This window comes from Scleropages formosus, chromosome 19 (genome assembly GCF_900964775.1).
Source record: "Scleropages formosus chromosome 19, fSclFor1.1, whole genome shotgun sequence".
Lineage (NCBI taxonomy): Eukaryota > Metazoa > Chordata > Actinopteri > Osteoglossiformes > Osteoglossidae > Scleropages > Scleropages formosus.
In genome coordinates, this window is record NC_041824.1 from 25,667,645 (window position 1) to 25,686,241 (window position 18,597).

General features: G+C 47.2%; 2 protein-coding genes across 2 annotated transcripts in view; both read right to left on the reverse strand.

The window, feature by feature from the left end:
• Positions 1 to 1,020: 1,020 nt before the first annotated feature.
• Positions 1,021 to 7,034, reverse strand: pik3ip1 (phosphoinositide-3-kinase interacting protein 1). The gene is made up of 6 exons (XM_029246098.1): positions 6,735 to 7,034; positions 5,850 to 5,978; positions 5,432 to 5,548; positions 3,752 to 3,922; positions 3,328 to 3,406; positions 1,021 to 2,608 (listed from the first exon to the last, which is right to left on the reverse strand). Exons 1-6 carry the CDS (start codon positions 6,817 to 6,819, stop codon positions 2,395 to 2,397), a joined length of 795 nt encoding a protein of 264 aa, XP_029101931.1. The 5' UTR covers positions 6,820 to 7,034; the 3' UTR covers positions 1,021 to 2,394.
• Positions 7,035 to 15,954: 8,920 nt separating this feature from the next.
• LOC108932594 (thyroid adenoma-associated protein homolog) overlaps positions 15,955 to 18,597 on the reverse strand; it is a 34,158-nt gene continuing 31,515 nt past the window's right edge. The window contains exon 31 of the mRNA XM_018749128.2: positions 15,955 to 17,073. Within this exon, the coding sequence (XP_018604644.2) occupies positions 16,832 to 17,073 (242 nt within the window). The 3' untranslated portion in view covers positions 15,955 to 16,831. The remainder of the gene's footprint in view (positions 17,074 to 18,597) is intronic.

Here is an 18,597-nt window from a genome sequence, read left to right on the forward strand (position 1 = left end):
ACCCATACATTTCAGGGGATGCAGGCTTTGTGCCTTTTATGGAGCCAGCTTTCCAAATAGAATGAAAAAAAATTTCTTTAAAAATAATTGCAAGTTAGCTGCAATTTTATTTCTTAAATGGTGTTTTTGGGGTTGGATGAGATGAGGATCCCTTTTAAGACCCTCCGCCTGCTCCTTGTTTTGGCCACTAGATGGAGCCATTTAAACATTTATCGTATTGTTCAGCAACATTTTTCTCTTGTCCTAGTTGCAGTTCTATATTGTACAATGATATTCTGTAATGTATATTTCTATAACGTATATTACAGAACGTTGTGCTGATACTGTGTATTATATGTATTGAGTTCTATAACGTGTCATACATTCTGAGCATATAATGATATATACATGAGTATGCTGCTGTATAAAGTGTTACATCAATGGTACAGGTAAAGCTCCTTGGCAAATCTGGTAGAGAGTGAGGAGTCAAAACTCATAAACAAGTACACATTCTGTGAACTTTTTTTTTGATATGGCCATAAAGCAGCGTACCTGTATACACAGGAGGGCCATTTTAATATACTATAATTTATTTCCAGAATGCATTAGTGAGACTAAAATACCTTAAATGTCACAAGGTTATTAGTTTGATCTATTTTTGGCAGTACATCATGCCATACTGGACCCAAATCACTGGATTTGGAGTTTATATCACCCTCTCCTCTTTTACCATATGAACTGTACTGTGCCTGAAGTCAAACAACACTCAAGCGTCGCCAGCAGCGGTAACTAGGTGTTTGAATCTCTGCATTTACATGAGAACCCTGAAGAAACATCTGTTTCGCTCTGTATGTTTTGTGCCACTTTCTTGCACTTTTTCCACTTTTCTACTGGTTAGAGCTGCTACTGGTTTGAATCTCAGCTGCAGCACCTTTGAGTAAGGTATTCAGCCTCAGTGTAAATGTTCATGGGGTGTCAAAAAATACATATGTACTGACCTTTAAATACTTTATATTTAAAATCCTTTATTTCAATCACAGCAGAACAAACTGTTGCATTTTAAACAAAAATAGTAACTGAATTGTAAAATGGAAAAATAGAACACACCTTAAAAATATTCAGTGCATTGATGTAAAAACCACCCCCCCCCACTACCCCCGTTAAAGAAAAACTGATTTGAGGAATTGTATACTGAAAAATTTCGGACGAGGGAGTAAATTGTGGAAATATTGCGTGTGCATCTATATCTACTCAAAAATTGACAGTGACATACAGTATGTACTAAAGTGTACGAAGCCATGAGATGTCATTCCTTATGATCTAAAAGTACAGTGAGTGATTGTTCCCAATGCCCCCTGCCAGCATGATGTAGCCTAAGAAACACTAAACTGAATATGCATAATTATTATAGTGTGGGTTCCCCAACAGCAGTGCAGCTGCAATCACCACTGTTACATAGGTGTATGTCCTACTTGCTGCAGTGAGAGGAAGGGCACATCAATGTGCCCATTTCCATAGCTACCTGAGACTTGGTCTCTGCAGCATCTCGCTGGTCTGCAGGTGAACAGCCTGCCTTCGCATTTCCGTGGGGCAGCCAACCAGCAATGTGCAGTCATACGGCACCATGCAGCAATATAGGTCACTGTGTTTGTGGGGGGGTCTTAACACATTCCAACAAAATGCAAGGCAATACATGCTGGGAAATAATGGGCCAGAATCAACATGTCAGTATGTAGCCTACAGGTGGCATAGCAGTTACGGCTGAACTGTGTCCTTGAGACACCAGCATTTTATTCCCCTAAAAGACTGTTTTCTTGTTCTGTGCACTGACTGCATAAATAGTAATTTTCCAACACTTTAAAAAAAAAAAAAAAGGCTTCAGCCTTTTTTTTCCCTCTCCTGATGCACCAGCTAAACACCCCCGAATTCCGACCCTCAGCAGCGCGACATCTCCCATATCGACAGCTGAAAAGTGAAATGGGACAACTGATGTCCACACACCTGCACCTGATGTAGCCGAAATTTAGTGCCGAAAAGTCCGAGAGCAGAGCAGTGCTGCCATCTGGCTCCAGGGCACAATGAAACATGATGACATATGAGCCATAATCATGTGCATGGGACTGAAACAAGAGTTTTTTTTTTTTTTTTTTTTCCTTTTCTTAAGCTCAGTGTCCTGCTCTTGTACAGAACCCCCCTCAACGTGTGTCTCTTGTGATGTTCAAAACATGAGTGTCTGTGTCACAAGTACGAAAAGAGCAGAAGCATCTCCAAGTTCCAGCTCAGTCCACATCGGGATGTTCAAGCAGACCTTCTAGCATAAAGGCTCTCAGGTCCGAGATAGGGGAATTCTGGGAACTGCTGCTTGTCCACAACCCGTTGCTGTCAGTTTCAGATTTTCACTGCGGCGCCGTGATCTCATGCTCCAGGAGTACCGGCCCTGCCCATAAGAGGGTCAGCTCCCCCCGCTGCCCCGTCCTCCTCACACGGGGTCTGCCGGGGACTCACAACAACGGCACTCTCCTCTGCCAGCTCGCAGGCCGGGTTTGAGAAGGCTGAGAGGGGCAACGTGATCCGTTGCATCTCCCGCTCGTACACGCGCTGCTCATGCTGCCGTTGCAGGTCCCGGCCCCTGAGGAGACAGCAGGAGGCGTAGTGCTTAGAACTGCTGCACTGCACTCCAAGGGTCCAGGTGGGAATCTCACCCTGCGCTGCAGTACCCTCAACCAAAGTACTTACCCTGAAGTGATATAGTGAAAATTACCCTGCTGTATAAATGGGTAAGTAACAGTCACATTGAGAATGAGAAGCTCACTCATATTCTGGTACATCTGAGCATCTTTGCAGCACCTGTCCAACTAACAGCACAAAGCGCTGTAGTTGGGTTGAACCCAAGCACCCCTGGAGCCACTGTGAAGACAGAAATACACGCCCCCGCGGCTGTAAAGGCACGTCACCCTGCTGACGATGACAAACACTGAAGCTGCTAATCAGCTTAAGAGCGACGCGCACAACCCCAAGGAGAGCGGCACTGAGAAGCTTTAAGACGTGTCTGCATGAGAGCAGTGTCCCTCAGGACTGGAGTCCACCGCTCATTTCTAGAAACATACAAACAGGACCTTAAAATAGAAAATAGTGCAACCACGAGCAGCTCTGTTCTCCACTGTAGCACGAATGGTGTTCAATGTCTACAAGAGAGTGGGACAGCAAAGCACTGCATGCAAGCACGCATGTGCACACGGAGCTCATCTGGACCCATGTGGAAAGCAAATTACGGATGTCTAATGAAAAGAGATGCTCACAAATGTAAAAGGGGCTAAAAATAAATGTGAGCTCTGATATAACACGCACCTCTTGTAGAAGTAGCCAAAGGTGATGCCCACACCCAGGAGGATGATGATGGCCATCATGAGAATACCCAGAACATAGCCTGTCCAGAGAGAAATGGAAAAATGAGTAAAGCCAAAGCTTCCTAGTGACACATTCAAACATTTACAGATACAATCAGAGCTGCTATAAATTGCATTGCTGTGAAACACCAAATTATGTAATTCCCATTATAATAACAAATGTTAATAATAATAGGTTTCAGCATAAAAAAACAAGGTTGGACCACCAGTCACCTACTGGAATAAGCAGCACACTGTAAATTAATTTTTCTGAGAGTGCAAAAACAACCAAAAAGAGTCCAATTTCAAGAAAGTTTCAAGAAAACAGCTGAAGTGTGTGTTTGCTCAAGGTGCAATGGCGACGTGAGGTGGACGTGAGGACGCACCCAGTGTCCCGAGATCTTTTTTCTTCTTGGGAGCACCATGGACACGCTGGCTGATCCCGATGACAGGCTGCACAGCGGCACCATCGCTCTGTGCCGGGAGCGACTCCGCCGACTCAAACATCTCCTTCTCCCCCAGGGACGGTGCTGCTGGCGTCTTGGCTTCCGCTATGCCTGGAAAACAGCAACCAGAACACTGACGAGTGCAAACGGACCGCTTCGCAGCTTCCCATTGAGTCCATTTCGATGGTTAGTATTAAATAACTGGGCTGACCCAAACCTACGGACTAGTAAACTATCCATCATATCGGTAGTACAGTCACATTACAGTTGGGAGTGCAGTCAAAATGTCATCGTGTGCGGATCTTAAACAGCCAGTAGGCCAAAGACACAGTCCTTTGAAGGTGGCTTTGTTTGTGTAGAGTTTGAATGTGTTTCCCTTGAGGTGCTCTGGTTTCTCCCCACAGCCCAAAGAAATGTGTTTCAGGTGGACTGGTAACTCTAAACTGCCCATTGTGTGTGTGTGTGTGTGTGTGTGTGTGTGTGTGTGTGTGTGTGTGTGTGTGTGTGTGTGTGTGTGTGTGTGTGAGAGAGAGATCTGTTCTCCTGTATAAACAGGTGAGTTACCACAGGGCATTTAACGCAGTGTGCCCAACAATGTTGGTCACCTCGGACAAAGGTGCCCACAGTTAATCATTGCTGTGTGTCGTTTTGGAGAAAAGAATCTGCTCAGAGGTTCAATACCAGTGTAATCTGGCTGGTTTACTTTGAGCATGTAAATTGTTTCTTTTAGCACAACTTCTTTAGCATGTAGATGAGCAGACAGGAACTCCAAAGCCCAACATCTGTTTCTCTGCATATGGAGACAATCTCCTCAGAACTTGTTTACCAAGTGCTGCCCGACTCTCAAGGACTGAAGTTCCTGTCGAATGCAGCCAATGGGACACTGTCTCTGCGGGACGTGTTCTACTTTTGACCAATCAACTGTAAGGGGGCATGGCTCAAAGCTTAACTCGACTCTCTCCCACTTGGCAACTGCAGCACAAGTTTTTCCTGTTACCTTGTGGACCACCTTGCTCTGCAGAGGGTAGTTATGGCTTTTGAAAGCACAACACAAAAGTCACAGCAGAGGAAAATGGGCATGAAATGGACTTGCAAGAAATTTTTTGGCGAGTTTTCTCTCTGCAACTGCTGAACAATACCACATGCTGCATTTGCATTTTGACTTAAGTACCACGCAACTGTTGAGCCAACATGTTCATAAAACCTTTGTTTGGCACAAGTCCAATTAATATTAAAATTTAAAAATCAAGTCCTCCGCTCTCACATCAATACAAACACTTGGACTTGTATCAATTTTTGGGCCTGCAAGCTGAAGGCAGTCGACTGGTGCTCAGACATCACTATGACAACCAGAACTGATGCAAAGCAAAGGCCTTCCACTTGAGCGTCAAAAATATAAACAGGGACCAAAAGTGAGTGAATGTCCGAGAAGCATATGTCACTGCGGATAACTAAACGCCACTGAATTCAGCCTACGTATCGTTCAGCGTTTTGGGGCAAGACAAAAACAAAGGGGGAAAAGCTAAAAATAACACCAAGGTTGAGCTGCAGAGCGAAGCAGTCACCTGGCCTTCCTCTGTGTGTGTATGTGTGTGTGTGTCAGAGAGGGGGGTGTCGTACCCGTGCACATATCGACAGCACACTCTTCCCTGTGGACCCCCCCAGCTTGGTCGCTCACATAGCACCAGGGCTTCTGCGAGGCATCCGGATTGCGGCAGTAGCTGTGGTCCCCGACACCTGAGAAACAAGTATAAACAAGGTTGACTGCCAAGCTGTAGACAGAGCAAGAGCCCGCGAATGTGTGTGTGTGGACGTTCGACCAGTAAAGGCAGCTGTCCCACAGCACACAGTAATAGCAAGAGCCTGCCGGGGGAAGCAAGATCTTCCAAGGACACCATCTCCAAGGGACATCCAGGCCCACAACACACACCACAATGCAAGGACAACGGGAGGCACTGTGGACACCCACTAATGTGAGCCCTCGGCAGGCATGTATTCTTGAGAGGAGTGTGATTCCCGTGAGACACCGTGTTCTTACCAGACTGCGTGTCCGGGCTTGCGGACACATTGTAGTCCCTGGTTGCGTTCATCCAGTTGAAACACGGTTGTCCACTGGCGCTCGTCTCCTGCTCTCCTCTGTACTCAGCCCCATTCGACTGGACGCACTCTGCACACAGATCCCAGGGGTGTAGGTATGTGTGACTATTTGTCGATTACTGGGGCATCCAAGCAGTAAGACCAGCAGTACTCGGCAGAGTAACCCACAAATGGGGGTAAAAATGTGTGTGTATGTGTGTAATACTCAAAGAGGTTTCATATGAATTTTGGGGCATGGGGGCCAAAACATGCTCAATAGTGATCAAAGTGTGAGATACACTGAAATATCAGGACACATTTATCTTGTTATTCCTGTTGGAAACCAATATTTACACAATAGGTAAAATAAAATGACTCACGCTGTAGCTTTTTCCCCTTAAAAAATCTAGTTATATATATATATATATATATATAGTGTCTCAAGTTGCAAAATTATATAGCTAAATGGTAGATTCGATACTGTATTGTACGTCGTCGTGTGTATATATTTCCATACAATACACATACATCATATATAATATACAGTCACACATACTTGTTGTTACAGCTACAACGTACGTGCGGACATGATGACTGAAAAGAGTGTGTGTGTGTGTGTGTGCTAGAACGCGCACTACGAAGTTGTTTACTCGGTCTGAAGTTGCACGTAGTGAGTGCGCGCGGCCCCGTTGGAGCGGAAATGGCTTTAAATGCCGTCGTTGGGTCGCGTGCGTGAGCGCTGGCATATACAGACCCGGGGTAAGAGAGGGGTCGCGCAACATTGATTTGTACCCTTCGAAGTGTGTGTGTGTGTGTGTGTGACCACCCCCACCGTACTCGGTCTTACCTCGGAAAAGAGACGCGCAGCCCGCGAGCTGAACCCGGAGCAGGACGAAGAGCAGCGGGAAAACGGCGTCGTCCGCGAGGAACATTCTGGAAAGGGCGGGGAAGTAGTGACCACCGGAGCGAGGATGGAGACCCTGTGCACCGTGTCGCGAGAAGAGCCTGCGCTGCGGCTGTCAGTCACACTGCTCTCTCCCCCGCAGTCAGTGTTTGTGCGCGATCCGATAAACAACCACAGGAGGAGCTGCTCTTGGGCGCCGCAGGAGTACGCGAGGTCCTAGAGCCGCCTGCTCCTCGACCAACCTTATCTCGCGGCGACTTCATGCTACTGCGTCTCAAATGATCATTTCATATACGTTTTGTTTTCTTACCCAAAAGTATTAAAACGTCTTTTTAGCTCACGGAAGAGGGGGTGCCAGAACAGAAGCGCATGTGGAAGGTGATCACAAGCCTGCGCTGCGTTGACTCCTTTATTTACCAAGAAAGGAAACATGATTCAATCACTCTTGCAGCGCAAAACACATCGATCGATTGTAAAATAACGAGCGTTGTGTTTAAGATTTTACACACCAACTCGGCATTGCATGAAAAGTATGTCGAAAAATAATGTAATGCATAATACTTGGATTCAAAGTAATGGAACAACCCAAAACACACACACATTTTCAGAACTGCTTGTCCCATACGGGGTCACGGGGAACCGGAGCCTACCCAGTAACACAGGGCGTAAGGCCGGAGGGGGAGGGGACACACCCAGGACGGGACGCCAGTCTGCCGCAAGGCACCCCCAGCGGGACTCGAACTCCAGACCCACCGGAGAGCAGGACTGCGGTCCAACCCACTGCACCACCGCACCCCCATCAACCCCAAACATTTTGTATAAAAAGTCTGCAAACCATCTGAGTGTCTAGTTAAGAAAAAGTCCTAACCCAGCACCCATGTGTTCCATGAACCCATTCCACCCGTATAGGTTGCAGTGGGCACTAGCAATTTTTCTTTTTGCTCCCTGATTGTTTGAATAGGACCCAATTACTGTCATTTCCTCATTAGTTTTTGCTCAGAATGTCAAGGCCTTTAGTTTCAGAGAGAGCACTTTATAGATTATCTATAAATTATCTTTTTTTTCACATAATGGTCCAACAAAAAGGCACACTGTGGATATTTTTAAGAGCACAAGTCACCCTGTCCCAGATTCTTGCCTTTTCAACAGTTTTATGTTTTCACTGTGATTTGGGTGGCATGGTGGAACAGTGAGTAGTGCTGTAATCTCACAGTGCCTGGGTGGTGCATGAGGATGTGTGGAGTTTGCACATTGTCTATGCGGGTTTCCTCCCACAGTCCAAAGTCATCTATAGTGTGTGTTCCACTGATATATGGATGAATGACCCATTGTAAGTAGTGTATCTAGCAGTGTAAGTCACCTTGGTGAATAAGGTGTGTGGGTTGATAACACCACTTAGAGCTCAGTGGAAGTTGCTTTGGAGAAAAGCATCTACTAAATTAATGTAATTGGGGATGCAATTCAAGTAATTTTCATTATGATGTCACTAACAACCGTATTAACTGTATTAATAAAATTTACTAAACCATCCAAAAAAGACTGGATTCAAAAAACATGCTATAATGTTTTCTTGCTTACTTTGTAAAATTTGCTGTGAGATACATAGCATAAAAATGGATTTCAGTTGGAGACTGAACAGACTGCTCATAAGCAGCTGGTCATCAACATAATTCCAATGATGTGGGGATTCTGCGCAAAAACAACTGCTGCTGCGCAAGACTCGACCTTTGTGCTCCTTCCATATATAATGGGAAACCATTTCCATGTGGCAGCTACACTCACACATTCTATTTTACACACAAAACCCCACACAAGCATGTGTATGCAGTGTTGTGTCAAGATACAGTACACATTAGCTTTACCAGTGAATATTTCAGAATTGAGGGGGGTGCGGTGGTGCAGTGGGTTGAACCAGGTCCTGCTCTCCGGTGGGTCTGGTGGTCGAGTCCCGCTGGGGGTGCCTTGCGGCAGACTGGCGTCCCGTCCTGGGTGTGTCCCCTCCCCCTCTGGCCTTATGCCCTGTGTGACCGGGTAGGCTCCGGTTCCCCGTGACCCCGTATGGGACAAGTGGTTCTGAAAATGTGTGTGTGTGTGTGTATTTCAGAATTACATTACTATGTCAACAAGCCGAGACAAAATAAATAAGAGACTCAGTTTGGCTTTCCTATTTAATACAGTACTTTAAAAGTACCACTTAAGCAATGTGAGACTACTGATCCAAACAGTTGGTTCAACTAGTATGTAGCTGTAGCAGTGGCTGAAGCACAGACCCATCTAGTTGCAACATAATCCCACATTACCCAATTTACTTTACCACTCAGGTAAAATTAAAAAATAAAATGAACTTTTTTCGGAAAAGTGGCTGGTTGGTTGTGTCTGACGAGGCACACCCTTGTTGCTCAACTTTCAAGTGCCAGTTCAACTCTGTGACAGCATCACCCGTTCGACTTGCTACCCTTGTTTTTCCTAGGCAGAGGAGAACAATGCTCAGACTGGGATCCAAACCTGACTGCCCCTTGCTGCATCTTTATGCTGGTCGTCTTTGATTTTATTAATTTAACCTCATGGCAAACTGCCTCTTTTATTCAATCTTTTATAAAAATGACAGCTTATTATTGTCTTAGATTTTACAACATTTTTGGACAGCAAGCATAACTAGCTTCTTCTGCATATGTTTTAGAGAGACTCTTTGCGGACAGTGGGAATCTTCGGATTCACAGTTCAAAGATTTCCATCCCCCTCCTGCTGCAGTACCTTGCCCTGAAATGATGCAGTAAAAACTGTTCAGCTGTGTACAGTAAAGGAGTAAAACATTTCAGGCATCTTACATTTACATTTATTCATTTAGCAACCACTTTTGTCCAAAGCGATGTGCACCTCAGCAAAAAGTACAATATATGCATTACATTAAGAGAAAGAGACATGGCTGCAGACATGTGGCTCTCAAGTAAACCTAGTTTGTACCTTCCGCTTGCCGCACCGATATTCATCGTTCTAGTAGGTGCATAAAACACAGGATAGACAAATCCTGATACCCTCCTAACATTTTTTTTTTTAATATTATAAGATACACAATTAATCACATACAAACATCTTAACATTGTAAGTGGCTTTAGTGAAAAGTGACCAATAAATGAGTAATTGTAAATGACCTCTTTAATTTCGCTGTACTGTACTAGAGAGGGCGAAAACTGCATTGCTCCTCCTGAATCCGAGGTTCGACTATCGGTCGGATTCTCCTCTCCAGTACCCCGGCATAGACTTTCCCAGGGAGGATAAGGAGTGTGATCCCCTATAGTTGGAACACAATCTCCGGTCCCCCTTCTTAAAAAGAGGGACCACCACCCCGGTCTGCCAGTCCAGAGGCACTGTCCCCAAACTCCACGCAATGCTGCAGAGGCGTGTCAGCCAAGACAGCCCCACAACATCCAGAGACTTGAGAAACTCGGGGTGGATCTCATCCACCCCCGGAGCCTTGCCACTGAGGAGTTTTTTGACTACCTCAGCAACTTCAGCTATGGTAATGGACAAGTTCCCCTCCGAGTCCCCGGCCTCAGCTTCCTCTACGGAAGGCGTGTTGGAGGGATTGAGGAGATCCTCAAAGTACTCCTTCCACCGCCCGAGGACATCCTCAGTTGAGGTCAGCAGCGCACCACTTCCACTGTAAACAGTGTTGGCGGAACACCGCTTCCCCCTTCTGAGTCGCCGGACGGTATGCCAGAATCTCTTTGAGGCCGACCGAAAGCCTTCCTCCATGGCCTCACTGAACTCCTCCCAGGCCTGAGTTTTTGCCGCGGCGACTGCCAGAGCCACGTTCCGTCTGGCCCGCCGGTACCCGTCAGCTGCTTCAGGAGTCCCATGAGCCAGCCAGGCCCGATAGAACTCCTTCAGTTTGACGGCATCCCTTACCTCCGGTGTCCACCACCGTGTTCGGGGATTGCTGCCGCGACAGGCGCCGGAGAATTTATGGCCGCAGCTCCGAACCACCGGACTCCATTTGGACTCAATGTCCCCAGTCTCCCTCGGGACCTGGTTGAAGCTCTGTCGGAGGTGGGAGTTGAAGACCTCTCTGACAGGGGCCTCCGCCAAACGTTCCCAACAGACCCTCGCTATGCGTTTGGGCCTGCCAGGTCTGTCCAACTTTTTCCCCTGCCATCGAATCCAACTCACCACCCGGTGGTGATCAGTTGACAGCTCAGCCCCTCTCTTCACCCGAGTGTCCAAGACATATGGCCGAAGATCAGAAGAAACGACTACAAAGTCGATCATCGACCTCCGACCTAGGGTGTCCTGGTGCCAAGTGCACTGATGGACACCCTTATGCATGAACATGGTGTTTGTTATGGACAAACCGTGACTAGCACAGAAATCCAATAACAACTCACCACTCGGGTTCAGATCAGGGAGGCCGTTCCTCCCAATCACGCCTCTCCAGGTGTCACCGTCGCTGCCCACGTGGGCGTTAAAGTCCCCCAGTAGAACGACAGAGTCCCCAGTGGGAGCGCTTTCCAGTATGACCCCCAGGGACTCTAAAAAGGCTGGGTACTCTGCACTGCTGCTAGGAGCATAAACACAAACGACAGTGAGAGACCGTTCCCTGACCCGAAGGCGCAGGGAGACGACCCTCTCGTTCACCGGGGTAGACGCCAACACATGGCGGCTGAACTGGGGGGCTATTAATAAGCCCACACCCGCCCACCGCCTCTCACCCTGGGCAACGCCAGAATAGTGGAGAGTCCACCCTTGGTCGAGAAGAGTGGTTCCAGAACCCAAGCTGTGAGTGGAAGTGAGCCCGACTATATCTAGACGGTATCTCTCAACCTCCTGCACTAGCTCAGGCTCCTTCCCTGCCAGTGAGGTGACATTCCAAGTCCCAAAAGCCAGAGTTGGCGCCTGAGGTTTGGGTCGGCCGGGCACTCGGCCCCGACCACCGCCCAAATCACAATGCACCGGCCCCTTACGTCCTCTCCGGCAGGTGGCGAGCCTACCGAAGAGCGGCTCCACGTCTTGGCTTCGGGCTAAGCCCGGCCAGGCCCCGTGGGCATAGACCTGACCACCAGGCGTTCGCATGCGAGCCCCCCCCGCCAGGCCTGGCTCCAGGGTGGGGCCCCGGTGACCCCATACCGGGCGGGATGAACGAGATCCTTGATTTAATAGTCATAAAGGGAATTTGAACCGCGCTTTGTCTCGTCTGTCACCCAGGACCTGTTTGCCTTGGGAGACCCTACCAGGGGCATATAGCCCCAAGCAACATAGCTCCTGAGATCATTCAGGCACTCAAACCCCTCCACCACGTTAAGGTGGCGGTTCGCGAAGGGGCCCTAGCCGTGGAACACTGGACCAGCTCTATACCCTCACTAGGGTGTTGGAGGGTTCATGGGAGTTTGCCCAACCAGTCCATATGTGTTTTGTGGACCTGGAGAAGGCATTCGACCGTGTCCCTCGTGGGATCCTGTGGGGGGTACTTCGGGATTATGGGGTTCAGGGCTCGCTGCTACGGGCTGTTCGTTCCCTGTATGACCGGAGCAGGAGCTTGGTTCGCATTGCCAGCAGTAAGTCAGACCTGTTCCCGGTGCATGTTGGACTCCGCCAGAGCTGCCCTTTGTCACCAATTCTGTTCATTATTTTCATGGACGGAATTTCTAGGCGCAGCCAGGGAACGGAGGGTGTCTGTTTTGTGGCCGCAGGATCTCGTCTCTGCTTTTTGCCGACGACGTGGTCCTGTTGGCTTTATCGAATCAAGACTTGCAGCGTGCACTGGGGAGGTTTGCAGCCGAATGCAAAGCGGCGGGGATGAGAATCAGCACCTCCAAATCTGAGGCCATGGTTCTCAGTCGGAAAAAGGTGGATTGCCCCCTCGGGGTTAGGGGGGAGTTGCTCCCTCAAGTGGAGGAGTTTAAGTATCTCAGGGTTTTGTTCACGAGTGAGGGAAAAATGGAGCGGCAGGTTGACAGACGGATCGGTGCGGCGTCCGCAGTAATGCGGTCATTGTACCGGTCTGTTGTGGTGAAGAAGGAGCTGAGTCGTAAGGCGAAGCTCTCAATTTACCGGTCGATCTACGTTCCTACCCTCACCTATGGTCATGAACCCTGGATCATGACCGAAAGAATGCGATCGCGGATACAAGCGGCAGAAATTAGTTTCCTCCGCAGAGTGGCTGGGCGCACCCTTAAGGACAGGGTGAGGAGCTCAGTCACCCGGGAGGAGCTGAGAGTAGAGCCGCTGCTCCTCTGCATCGAGAGGAGCCAGTTGAGGTGGCTCGGGCATCTGTTCCGGATGCCTCCTGGACGCCTCCCTGGGGAGGTGTTCCGGGCATGTCCCACTGGGAGGAGGCCTCGGGGCAGACCCAGGACACGTTGGAGAGACCACGTCTCCCAGCTGGCCTGGGAACGCCTTGGGGTTCCCACAGAGGAGCTGGAGGAGGTGTGCGGGGAGAGGGAAGTCTAGGGGGCTCTGCTTGTACTACTGCTCCCGTGACCCGGTCCCGGATGAGCGGAGGAAGATGGATGGATGGATGTACTAGAGAGCAGATTTACACTAGTATCCCACAATTCATTCTGTGCAGGTCGTCCTCCAGGCCATGGTGAGCTATCTGGACTACTGCAACTCTCCTTTCTGGCCTTGGGTCCTCCTCCAGCAAGCCTCTCCAGCTGACCCACAATACCATGGTATGAGTTGTTTGACTTGCTAAAGCATTTTCAGGAGTCCCCCCTCCGTGTCTTTCTCCATTGGCTTCCTGGTCAACACTCTGCTTATGGCTCCCTGATGTCTACAAGATCTCATTACTTGCTACACCCCAATCAGACTGCTACACTCCTCCACCTCAGCCCACTTGGTGGTCCCACATACAGGAGGCCCAAAATCAAAAGCACAAAGGTTTTTGGTTCTGGCTCCAATATGATGGAATAACCTCACCCTGTGACTCATAACTGCTCAATGAGCAAAAATCCACTTTTTATTTTCTTGTAACATTTTGCTTAAAAGACAGCAGTTTGATAACCATTTCATCACAATGTTACTTCCATAGAGACTAAAAAATTCACAAAGCCATAACTGAGAATTTCATCCAGTATCAAGTCGCATGAACCTGAAAACAGAGGCGTGCAAGGGGAGAGCAACCAATGAGGACCTCTTCTGTACAATTTGCAGAACTGAATTATTAGTTATACTCATTATTGCTTATTTAGTCATTACCAAAGGCTACTGTGTGTTTACGGTGAGTCAAACTCAGTCCTTTGGGGTTCCAGCACACTTATGTTCCATTATGAACGCAGCCCTGCTTTGCTATCTCCTGGTATTACTGCTGTGGCATTGCTGTCTGTGGAAAATGTATTATATAAACCCTGGATGTTAATTCCTATTATGACACAGCTGCTTACTAATGTGATTAGGAAATCTGCAGATACACACCTGTGGTGAAACAGGTTCTTCTAGGGAATGTTCGTGCCTTTAGAAAAAACATACCTATGAGTGACATTGTGGTACTGCACCTTGTCCCATTGTTACAAAGAACAGTGTTGTACCATCTGCAGCTGGGCCTTCAGCACATTCCTGCGCCCTGAGAAAAGGAAGTGCTTTGGTTCACATCTCGCACGTGCCACAGTTATACAGAATTTAAAGAACGGTCTGATAAAGCAATTGCAACTGAATAATCAAATCTGCAAGTTTTGCATTGTATTCTAACAGAGAAAGCAGTGGCTTCTTACCGTTGTTGAAATTCATAAGTGTAAATGAAAAGCAAACACAAATATTCTATAATGCAGAGCAAGTAATTTCACACTATATAACAAAGTTATTTTCAAATGTTTAGGTCTTCAAATTGTTGAAATTAAGTACAAAAACACTGAAATGATTTAACAATGAAAAGTGGTTAATTTCATTTCACACACACACACACACACACTTTCTGAACCGCTTGTAATTTCATTTCATATTTTACAAATAATATTAAAGTTCAGTTGCAATGTATATCTATGTGCATGTCACTGTGATATAAAAGTGTTCTATAAAAATAAATTGAATTGAAAGAAATATATACATGTATGTATGTATGTAAGTAGGGGTGAATAAATGGAGTTCAGAAAACTGCAGTGTTGACTATACTACACAACACATACAATTAACTCAAAAGTTTCTCCTCCATGTGAAAAACCAAATTTTGCATTAGGCTCTTACTATACATTCCTGGGCACCACTATCTCACAGGACCTGAAGTGGGAGCCCCACATAGACTCCATTGTAAAGAAGGCCCAGCAGAGGTTGTATTTCCTTTGCCATCTGAGAAAGTTCAACCTGCCACAGGAGCTACTGATGCAATTCTACTCCGCAGTCATTGAGTCTGTCCTCTGCACCTCTGTAACTGTCTGGTTCGGCTCAGCTACGAAGTCAGACATCAGAAGACTACAGCAGATAGTTCGGACTGCTGGAAGAATCATCGGCGCATCCCCCCCAGCTCTCCAAGAACTGCACTCGTCCAGAGTCAGTAAAAGGGCTAGCAAAATCATTCTAGACCCCTCACATCCAGGCCACTTCCTCTTTGAACCTTTGCCATCTGGCCGGCGCTACAGAGCACTGAGCACCAGGACAGCGAGGCATAAGAAAAGTTTCTTTCCTCAGGCCATCTACCTCATGAACACCTAAATCCCCCCCTAGAGAGTAAACCAGTGCAATACATAATGCTATTAATATTTATAACTTTTTATCACATCATATCTCTTACTCACACTCCCTTGCATTTGTAACTAGTGACTATTTTTGTATATAATATTGGGTACTGTATATTTTTATATATTTTTTATCCCTTATTCATATACTCTGTCTTCTCATCTATCTTGTCACTGTCATTCTGTCTGTGCTGTGGAAGTTCCTGTCACCAAGACAAATTCCTTGTATGTGTAAACATACTTGGCAATAAAGCTCGTTCTGATTCTTATTCAAGCCAGAGTCTAAATTGCACAGAGAAAACAGTTCCTTTCGCAGCAGGAAAGGATAAGATGCTTTTGTGACGTAGTATTGCCACAAGGCATGTGGAGCGGAGCCACTGCAAGGACTTGGAAGCGATTGGTCCTTGATGTCTGACACACCCGGAAAATGGATGCTGTCTTCAGGAATGGCAAGCAGGAGGTCCAGCATGCAAGTACAGAGCACTCAGGTTTATGCTACTGATGGCATTAGATCATGGCTGGGGTCCCAGGTTCTGCGTGGAACCTAATTAGGAACAGTTGGCGCACCACCAACCAAGAATTTCACCCTTGTGACAGAAGGAGCGCCCCATGCGGTGTGCAGTGGCACTGCAGGGAAGCAGCACCGCGAGAGGCAGTTCGAACCAGTCTGGGGCGGATGGGGCCAGGCAGCTGTAAAGGGGGGCTTTGTTTTGCTGGGAACCCCGCACAGCATTGCAGGGGCTTGGGCCATGCTGAATTAAGGTTGAGAAGCATGCTGCTGCCACGCTGTTCAACCAAATATCTTGTCTGAGCTCCTCTGCATTTCCTCTTCAAACAGCAGACAGAAAATGGAGAAGTCCATGACGCATTTGGCCATTCAGACAACCATCCTCATTGTGCACAACTATTGTGCCCTTATCTGTGCAAATAAAGAAGTTCACCTGATAAATATCTTCTGTTGAATTTTATTACAATCCAAATTTCGCTCCGTAAAAAAGTCAACTAATAAATACAGTAGAAATACATTCAGAATGTTTAAAGGATTGGTTTAAAATGTTGCAATTACTGACCGATAACCCTCAAATATACATGAGACAAACAGCATTTGTAGATCAAAACATGGTTCTCAAGAAGACTGGGGAAGAAAAAGGACCTGGTCTTCTCAAAAAAAAAAAAAAAAAAAAAAAAGAAAAAGAACAGATTAGCTGTTCCCTCTCTGCATGATTGTGTGTTGCTGCTTGCTCAGGGTCATAGAAATGCAAATAAATAGTCAACCTGATAAAACTGCTGCTTAAGGGAGTGCTGTAAGCTTAAGATTAATGGAAATTTAAAGACCGATCTGGATTTAGAAGCAGCTCCCCAAGAGGAGTGGTGCTTTCACGCAGGCAGTTCTGACTCAATGGCTGCTGCGATGGCACTTGGCAAGAAGACACCGTGGCCGGAAAGGAGCTTCTGCATGAGCCGCAGGTCTGCGTGCAAAGCCATCTGGTTGCACTGGAGCGTCAGGTCCGGCATGTTTTCAAGCAGACGCAGTAGGAACACAGCCCTCACGAACAGGCCACACAGGGCCCAGTGGAACCTGGGCTCCATCAGCAGGTTCAGCCAGGAAGGGGAGTCACCTGGAACAACACAAGGAAATGTAAAAACAAGAATATAAGAATAAATTGAATGGAACAGAACACGAGAGTCTGGTTAGTGGCCAAGAAACACAAGCAAGCTCATTTATCAACTGCAGTAATTAGTCCGTCACTTGGCTAACGCTTTCATCTACTTCGACACACCTTTGTAATCTTTAAAACTTTTCCAAAACTTTCTATTTTTCTGCAAATTTACACACACACACACACACACACACACACACACATTGTCTGAAACCACTTGTCCCAAGTGGGGTCGCGGCGAGCCGGAGCCTAACCTGGCAACACAGGGCGCAAGGCTGGAGGAGGAGGGGACACACCCAGGACGGGACGCCAGTCCGTCACAAGGCACCCAAAGCGGGACTCAAACCCCAGACCCACCAGAGAGCAGGACCCGGCCAAGTCCACCGCACCCCCTCACTGCAAATTTATATAGTACGTTTTTAAGTTATACACTTACAGAGATTTGAACCAATTTTCCGGTACCACGTGACAGTTGTTAATAGCATGTTTCTGTTCTACCACACAGCAGCAGGGGGTGTAGTAGTCAGAGCTGCCCTCTTTGGTCTCAAAGGTCTATAGCTTGAATCCTACCTCCTACTATAGTACTCATGAGCAACACACTTACACTAACTGCTAAAGCAAAAGTTACCCAACTGTATAAATGGGTAACTAATTGTGGGTAGCTTACCATTGTAAACTGCTTTACAGAAAAGTGTTTACTAAATGAGTAATTTATTTTGTGTTCACAAGCTGCAAAACACTTCAAGTGCCTCAGTAAGGAAGGTCAACTACTGTGGAAATTCATGTAGAAATGATAAAGTTGCTCAAGGTAAGGAAAAGCCAAATGTTACCCATCCAGCCATCCATTTTCTTACCCACTTGTCTTACTAGGGTCGCAGTGGGAATAGGGAGAGCAGAGCAGCCCAGACATTCTTGTCCCCTGCAACTTCCTCAAGCTCAACCCGTGGGATCCCCAGCCGTTCCCAGGCCTACCAGGAGATATAATCTCTCCAGCAGGCTTTGGGGTCTCATCTCATTTGGCCGTGCCTGGTATACCCCCAAAGTATACCCCGGTATACCCTCTACTCTGAGTTCCTCCGGGATGGCCGAACTCCTCACCCTGTCATGGAGAGAGAGTCCCACCACCCTGCAGAGAAAACTCATTTCAGCCGCTTATATCCATGATCTTATTCTTTTAGTCATTACCCAGAGTGCATGACCATAGGTGAGGGTAGGGACGTAGACCGACTGGTAAATAGAGAGCTTTGCCTTACGTCTCAGCTCACCGTTTACCACTGTAGTCTGGTACAGCGACCGTAATGCTGCTGCCGCTGTTCCCAGCTTGCAGCCTTTTCCGTGAGAGAACCATGGACTCAGACTTGGAAGTGCTGATCCTCATACCAACTGCTTCACACTCGGCTGCAAACTGTTCCAATGCATGCCGGAGACAGCCGTGTGACGGTACCAAAAAGACATCATCATCCACAAAAAACAGAGACATCC